An 8,744-nucleotide genomic window follows, 5' to 3' on the forward strand; every position below is an offset into this window, starting at 1 on the left:
GGCTTTACAGATTTAGAATCCAGATGAACATCCGAGTCGGAGAAAAAGTTCTGTCTTCTCCGGCGGGCTTATGAGAACTTAATGCATTAGTTAAGCCACAGTTATATGTGGTATAATACCTCATCCCGCTTCCACTTTGTTTTAAAGCCTGCATTCAAGTTTGACAACATTCTAGAGAAACAGAAAGTAAATCATGCTGCTGCTATGAGGAAAAACATTGTACTGGATACTTGCAAGGTGTGGAAAAACCCCACCCATTCAGAATATAATTGACATGACATTTTAAAGAAAACGAAACTTAAAGTATGCAGAGAAAGCATTCTATATTATGAATGTGAATCCATCATTAGGATTCATCCTCTGGAAACCATGAATGTGTGTTAAAAATGTCATGGTGTTCGATCCAATAGTTGTTGAAGTTATAATAAAACTTCCATAATTGGACAAAACAGTTTGAGGTGGTTTTTGCATCGGTTGAAAAAGAGCTGATGTGCTGAATGGGATGATGTAGCAAACATTTACTCACATGTGATTGTTCTGCTGTTGGCATCTTCTTGTATACACATATTATCTTTGTCTCCAGACAGCATGAAACATGGCCAATATTAGCTGACGTGAAAGAAAAATGTAAACTTGTCCGATTCCTGAAGGCCTCTTACCTTTTCTCTCTAAGTCAAAGAGATTTGTTTTGCTCCCGGTTCGCAAGCTTGACACGTCTACTGGCGGATTGTAGCTAAGCGCAAAGCTTAGCCTAAACTGGAAAACGTCTGATAAAACTAACCTTTGCATAGCAACCCAGGTTATAGAAACAAGTCTAATTCACATTTATTTTTTGCATAATATTAAAAGTTTGCTTGACAATTGAATGGAAATATGACGAGTGACTCATTTATAAGAAAAATAAAATCTGTGGTTGACGAATAATTTCCCATCAGCGCAGACATATTTCCCGTAAAGGATGACGACTGGAATGTGCCTGCTCCTGTTTTAAAGAAAGGTTGTGTATGGAAATCCCCAGTCACTGGTAAGCGTCTGCTATTGTCTTCTATGATGACAAATGGTCTTCCAGTCACAGTCCATATCAATTTCTTTGTTTGACAGCCGTCAACATGGTGTTTGGGACATTTTTGATGTATCTACTGGAGATGTCAAATGAGCAAAATGAGGGAAACAAGGTTGCTCACAATTTGGAAAAAAAGAGATTAAAGAAAATAAAAATGTCTTCAGTAGAACTGAAGCCATATCAGTTATAGATCATTGAGCAACATAATCCTCAACCTTTTTCCAAGGCTAGAACAGGACTCAATGCACAATGTACTGCCTCGTGAAAACATGAAACACAAAGTCTCAGAAGAACTCTCTGATAATTTACCTCAGTAAAAATAACAATACAAGAACAAAAGTATTATTATTTAAAAAAAGGAAAGACCTGCTTTCAAAATTATACAAAAAGTTCCATACTGTCATTATCCAGCTCCTAAGCCATGACGAATATGGCAATATACAGCGGTATATTAAATATAATTAATGTCATTAGGAAAACAACTAGGAAAAACAAATTAGGAGCGTGTCAGTAACTTCAGTGATTTTGTTCTGTGAGGAAATGGAGTGCACGGTGTTGTAAAGCTCCCACCCCAAAAAAAGCATACATTTGCCAGCTGGGGTGAGACCAAATGAGAGATAACCAGACCAAAAATATTAGGTTTTTAATCTTATGATAGCACGAGGCCCAGGCACTCCAAATTTAGCTGGCTGACAACACTGTTCCTCTAATACTTTTAAGGACATAAAGGAAAACACAGTTACTAATACATCGCACCTGCATATCACGCACACCACCAAATAAGCCAGACACAACAGTGTTACACATGTTTTCAGGGGGAAAAAAACAGCAAATGTTCCCATCCAGATCCTATAAAATGGACATTGTGAGACATTGCCATTTTGGTTAGTAGCTGATGAAAAATTCACTCTGAAACTATGCCTAAGTGCATATATGTGTAACATATATTTGAACCGTGAAAGTGGAAGACTTTTCTCTGTTGAAAGCATCGACAGGAAAAGACCGTTTAACAACAATTCAAGGCACTTTGGGACAAGGATCTTCACCACCACTGTCCTCATCAACAAACTATGTAAAGCAGTGCAGTTCTGAAGGCCCCCCTCCAGGCAATGGGACAAGATATAAAATAGTTCTGATCTACATCAAACACCTGAGATGACTCTGCCAATGTCATTATTGTTTTGCTTATTATCAGAAAAGGTATTCTATCCTATATTGCAGTGCTAGGCCCAGATGCTCCAAATCTGCAACCATGCTCTTAGGATACCTTCAAGGACACATAAAAACACAGTAATTTATACTTTTTACCGGGCAGCGGCCTTCACTATAGTCTACCTGTATTAGCATTAAAAGTACACAAACGTATTATGGAGAATGAGATTATTATTTTATCTGCATCATTTATGCATTCCCATGTAAGCAGTCGGCCTATTTTTAATGAAGTAGTTAGTAGAGTTAGTGGAGCTGCTACATACTGGTGGGTATAGTTTAAAGTTTTTAAGTTTTTAAAAGTAAAATCATGTCGAGTACAATAATTCTCTATGAAATATAGTAGAAATTCAAAGAAGCACAAAGGAAAAATACAAAAGTACAAATAATAAAGTGCAGGTACCTAACAAATGCTGTACTCAATTACACCGCTTCAAAAGAGGTCAAATCAAGATTCATAGAAAGTGGAGTATTTCACAATTGTTGGAGATAAAGTACAATGTAAAACAAGCTTTATGTTATTTAACCTATTCGCTACAGTAGAGGGCGGTATTCAGCTTCTACATGGGTTTGTAACCAGTCATCACAACTAAAAAGAAGAAGAAAGCGTTTACTTCCGGGTAAAATGCGTGACTCGCTCCGGCTCAACTCTCCCGTGTAGCTTGCTCGCTAGCAACAAGAGGAGTCGGTAAACTGACTGCTCCCGTCCCGTTTGTCCAAATGGATTATACACCGACTCAAAGTGGGTTCAGACAGCGTAAGTTACGTACGTGACTTCGTCTCTAAAATCAGCCTTTAATATAAGATGTCAGCTGCATGTGCACATGTTGTTCTTACTAACGCTAGCTTTCTGGAACCCGACGTTAACGGAACTGATAATGATGATGATGATGGGTTGCCGGTTGAGGCTAATGGCTAGCTAGATACTGTTGGACAACTTTCATAAGCACATACACTAAACATAGGATCACCATAGTTTAATCTTAAATAATGCGGAAGACAGTATTAGCTAAATAAAGTTGATAGCTTGCCCACAAATGATTAATTAACTAGCTAATTTAGCTATTTAGCTAAAGTTACAAGCTAGGCTGGCTAACGGTAACGTAACCGTTATCTCTGGGTCTGTAGCGTTACAGGTCATGTGTGTCCCTTGTGTGGAATGAATGCTAGCCAACGTTAGCTAATCATGTGTATAGGGTTAGACTTTGGGGCTTGTGTTTAATGTTGACTCGGATCCACAAGCAGGAATGTGTGACGAGTTTAAGGGTCTGCCTTTGCCACTCAAATGTATTTTGGGCTATAGCCTCATTAATAATGAGGTTATAGCCAACAATACATTTGCTTTAACGTTCCCTCAAGTCCCCAAAACGAGTATCTGTGCATCACCACATGTAAACAGGCCTCCCCAAAGCACACCAAACCAATGTTAGCTGTTACATGTTCTGTGTTGGGACCTGTAGGTTTTATGTCACACCGGTCATTTATTCTTAGCCATTAGGGCGACAGGGAAAGGAGGTTGAAACTAAGGTGATGTAATCTGCGCTTGTGATACGTGTGTGATGAGGTTACTACTTCCTCAAGGAAATGGATATAACGAGCTCCTTCTCCTGCACGAGGCATTCACACTGGGGTTGGGTGATCAGTTATAACACGTGTGTGTGTCATCAACTGTGTTATTTGTACACAAACTCTGTTATTGATTTATGATTCTAGAGTAAATTTAGCAATACACTTCAACTGTATTGTCCGTTCAGAAGTGGGGAATTAAATCTGCTACGTGATTTCTACCACTGAGGATGCTCACCGACAAAGACACGCCCATGTTTGTTGTCTAAAAGGACTGTGATTTCTACACTGTTGGGGTGTGTTGTTAACAAACTGAGCTCCAACTGGGCCACACTTCATATCTAGGCATGCATATTTCAAAGTGGTTGTCTGTGATATGCTCCAGACTTTAGTCGGCCAAAGTAGTATTGCATGTAATGTTCAAACTAACATGAAATGATCAGCACGTCCACAGGGAAGCCGATGTTAGAGACTGGTAGGTCTTAAATGTCTATGTATAAGTCTCCTCTTCACACAAACTGATGCATGCTGGTTACTCGGGTTTCCTGTAATTGTGGCTGTCTTGCATTTGCTTGCTTTACAAAGTTTTTGCAACTCCTAAAATTGTAAGTGATTTGAGATCTCCTCCTTTGTTTTGACACATCTCTCACCGCTCTCTTTTCATCCAGAGCCTATTATGCGTCTAAGGAATAGCTCAGTGGATGGTGTAGAAGGCAGCCAACTGTTTGAGGATACGAGTGGAGCGGCACATGGACTACAGACGGGATACAGGTGGGAGCAAGGCTGAAGTTAGGCTGGATAGGATCTGTTCTGAATATGTTGTCTGATTGCACTTTGTTACTATGTTTCTGCACTAGAATACATCAAGGAAAAAAATCTGGCTATCTTTGTCAATCAATCAGATCAATGTCATTTTGACTCTTTGGGGGGTTTACAAAGAACATAACTAGGCTAATTTGCTTTCTGTTCATTTGGCTTTGCAGTCTTTTGTATCGTCCCATCACAATATATTTCACCATATGCATGTATTTATTTTAGCTGACACATGGATCATTTACTTTAAGTCATTACTTATTCTTGTGATTATGTTGGCAGTAACCAGCAGGCCGGGCCTCAAGCAGCAGGATTTTCTGGCCAGTCCATCCTGTCAGACCCCATGTCAAACCTTGCCATGGCATATGGCAGCTCACTGGCATCACAGGGAAGGGAAATGGTAGACAAGAATGTAAGAATGAGTCTTTCATATTTTATATTATTGCTAACAAGAAATGATGCAAGAGGGCTCCTTCAAAATGGCCTCAAAAGCCTGTTAATACATCGGGTCAAGGCAAAAGCAGGCTGAATAATGCATGCATGTGTGCTTGCTTGTTTTAGCTGGACAGGTTCATCCCAATTTCTAAACTGAAGTATTACTTTGCTGTGGATACAGTGTACGTTGGGAAGAAGCTGGGCCTTCTAGTTTTCCCTTACATGCACGAGGTAAGTCTGTTTACACCTGCTAAAAATAAATGATTCTGTATTGTATACTACTTTGCACCAGTAGAGGTAATACTGTGCATGTGAGGCTTTCCGTACACCGTATTCTCCGCTTTGAGACAAAATACCTATTTCTGGTTCTGCCTGTTGTAGTTTAATTTCAATAATACAAAAAAAAACAAGGAAATAATTTACAGGAATCTATGCTACAGTGCTGCATGTTTTCAGCCCAAAGTGTAGTCAGTAAGGATTGAGCCAGTAGTAAGTGTGTGATCATGTGTGTGTTGTAGAACTGGGAGGTGAGCTACCAGCAGGACACTCCGGTGGCTCCACGCTTTGATGTGAACGCTCCTGATCTCTACATTCCCGCCATGGGCTTCATCACATACATCCTGGTGGCTGGACTGGCCCTCGGCACACAGAACAGGTACAGATGATACACACATTTGTGTTCTTATCAACGACAACAACAATGATACCGGTTTTGAAAATATGCTAATCTGATCTAATTATAATCTTTATGATCATTAAAAAAAGGTAGAATATTTCTAAATTGTTTGCTGTTTGTTGGTTTAATGTGAATTCTAGGTATTACACCCCTCTTTCTAACAAACACAATCTGGATTGATATATTACATCGTTACACTTATTCAACTTGCAAATTAATACCAATACAAATCTAATTAGTGGATTGAAATGGTACTAAAATGTAAATGGTTATATATAATGATGTCCCACCTCACATTGATAACGCACTACAACTAGCGTCTACTGTAGAGTTCACACTATATCATTCTGAAGAGACTATCATTTCGTGCACCCTTCAGGTTTTCTCCAGAACTTCTGGGTGTTCAGGCCAGCTCAGCATTGGTGTGGCTGATCATGGAAGTCCTGGCGGTCCTGCTGTCGCTCTACCTTGTGACCGTCAACACTGACCTCACGACCATAGACCTGCTGGCTTTTTCCGGCTATAAATATGTTGGGTATGCACAGCATCTTTCTAGGTTCACTTTTTCATCACCAACTCACCCTCTGCTGCCTCTCACCTCCTCTCAATAGTTGTATTTATTTGTTTTGCTCAGTTTATTCTTTTCTAACGGCAAATGTTCACTTAATGGATGCTAAGGACAAAACATCCCGTGAATGTAGTTTAACACAAAGGCTCTGTGGATATTATACCTAACCTGTGAATGTCTCTCTTCTCTCCGTTTCCTCAGGATGATCATAGGGGTAGTAGCAGGCCTGTTGTTTGGGAGGTCAGCGTACTATCTCTCTCTACTGTGGTGCTGTGCCGCCATCTTTGTTTTTATGGTGAGTAGCAGCATCTTCTAACTCTTGAGTTTTAATGAATAATCTTACTTGACATATTTCCATTTACAAATAATTAAGGACAGATGTCTAACACACAAACAAAATATTAGATGCCTATATACTCTTTATTCTGGAAAGGGTGTTTTCGTCTTGTCATCCTGGACATTTCTCCTTCAATCTCACCCTCACCTCCACTCACCATGGCTCTCTACGACGCTTTCCTGTACATATACAAAGAACCGATGTCAATCTAACCAAAGACAGGAATAACACATAAGACTTGCCTCTCAATTTCCTTCATATTGCTATTTTAACCTACTTAGACGCTTGACCTCATCCATACTAACGTCGCACACACATTTACACTCACTGGCCCATTTATCAGCTACACCTGTACAACCTATTGCAGTTCAATTAAACATGCCGGCAAAGTTTTTAATTGTTTTATTTAACATTTTCTGCTGACATTTTTGGGATATGTGTAAATTCATAACTGTTTATTATTGAGGTCATATGTAAAGGTGTTGTTGTTCTGGACTACATCCTATTGAGATCATTTAATTAACCAAAATCTGAATAGTGTCACCCACATAACGATGAATGTTATGGCAAGGCTGTTGCATCCGACCGCATGTCACAAGTCATGTGAGAGGCTCAGCTGTTCAATGGTCAATTAATTAATATTATATTTTTGTCTCCACAGATCAGAACCATGCGTCTGAAGCTGTTATCTGAAGCGGCGGCAGAGGGGCGACTGGTGAGAGGAACCAGAAACCAGCTGAGGATGTACCTCACCATGTCTATAGCAGCAGCTCAACCCATCGTCATGTACTGGCTCACCTACCACCTCATCAGATAAAACCCACACACTCATTGTGTAGATGAACTGGGCTGTCCGAATGCCATCCTAACCACCTTGAAAAAACACACACACACCCATCAAAGAAGCTGGACTTGGATGAAACGTATAAATACCACAGTTGTCTGGAAAATATCCCACCACTTCCCAGACATTGCGATAGACTTACAGTCACAAGACTCACACCACGTATGCGTGGAGCAAAACCACACATGCTACAAGACGATTAGGAGAGGACGTGACACGACTGCCTTTTTTTCTCACTGCACTGCCCTGATACATTAGTATTGCCTTTTTTGTATGTAATGTCTTCCATGTGTGAAACATTTAAGTGGCTTTAAGTTGGCTTTGTATACATTGTAATTATTTGTTAATTATGTTTTTTAGTAATATTTAAGTCTGTTTGGGTATAGAAAAAGTATTATTACAGATGTTGCTCTAGTCTGATATTTCATGTCACTGTTCTGAGCCGACTAAAGAAAGCACACTAACCTCATACAAACCGTCCATTTAATGATGAGAAAGAAGTCAAATCCAGGTTTAGAAGAGGCTCTGCTTCGATTTCTGACAAATTGTTTACTTCATGGCTGAGAGAAACACCTGTTGATGATCGGAGCTGGAAACAAGGGTCATCTAACTGGAGTGTAAGCGTTGTAACCCCTCAGTTTTATCTGTTTCATCGTTTTGTATGTGCTTTGATACATGTATGAGCTTTGATGCCTGACAATTCTTGAATAGAAACATCAACTGTTTGTAAGCCACGACATGAGGGTGTAGACCTCGCAATTAAATGTCGAGTTAACTTTGATATCCTTTTTAAAAACTGAGTAAATTATTTAGTTTTTCATATTGAAAAATGTAAAAAGAAAAAAAAGGGCTGGGGAGGGTTGTTCTGGGAATTTTTTTCCTTTGAGATAGTTAAAATATGTCAGAAATACTTTCTTGTGCTTTTAATGTGCTTGTAAATCATCTGTCACAGCTTTATTTTTATGTTGCCAATGTCAGATCAAAGCAGGGCAGGAATCACATTTAGTTAAATAAATCCAGGAAACTATTCAAAAACCAGGATTTTAGCATTTTCCCCAGAACATCTAATTATTGATGAATGCTTTTCTCAGTCAACTGAGGTGCCAATAAAACTTTTTCCCAATTATTTTGACAGAGTGCTCATTTAAATACAATTCCTGAAATTGCAGCATCTCATTACAAATGACGTATTCTATATACGTGTAGCAGGTCATTTATTTTTCCGGGATGACT

At 39.3% G+C, this 8,744-nt stretch overlaps 1 protein-coding gene across 2 annotated transcripts; it reads left to right on the forward strand.

The window, feature by feature from the left end:
* Nucleotides 1-2,992: 2,992 nt before the first annotated feature.
* yif1b (Yip1 interacting factor homolog B) lies at nt 2,993-8,624 on the forward strand (the record flags this gene model as incomplete). Of its 2 annotated transcripts, none has more annotated exons than XM_079224636.1 (8): nt 2,993-3,038; nt 4,507-4,609; nt 4,934-5,063; nt 5,213-5,317; nt 5,605-5,741; nt 6,142-6,297; nt 6,532-6,625; nt 7,329-8,624. In XM_079224636.1, the coding sequence occupies 8 exons, from the start codon at nt 2,993-2,995 to the stop codon at nt 7,482-7,484; spliced, it is 927 nt and encodes a 308-aa protein (XP_079080762.1). In that variant the 3' UTR covers nt 7,485-8,624. The 2 variants fall into 2 exon arrangements, with proteins under 2 accessions (XP_079080762.1, XP_079080763.1); XM_079224637.1 differs by having other exon boundaries at nt 2,993-3,029.
* Between the last annotated feature and the right edge of the window lie 120 nt (nt 8,625-8,744).

Source organism: Taurulus bubalis (genome assembly GCF_910589615.1).
Source record: "Taurulus bubalis genome assembly, chromosome: 10".
Taxonomy (NCBI): domain Eukaryota; kingdom Metazoa; phylum Chordata; class Actinopteri; order Perciformes; family Cottidae; genus Taurulus; species Taurulus bubalis.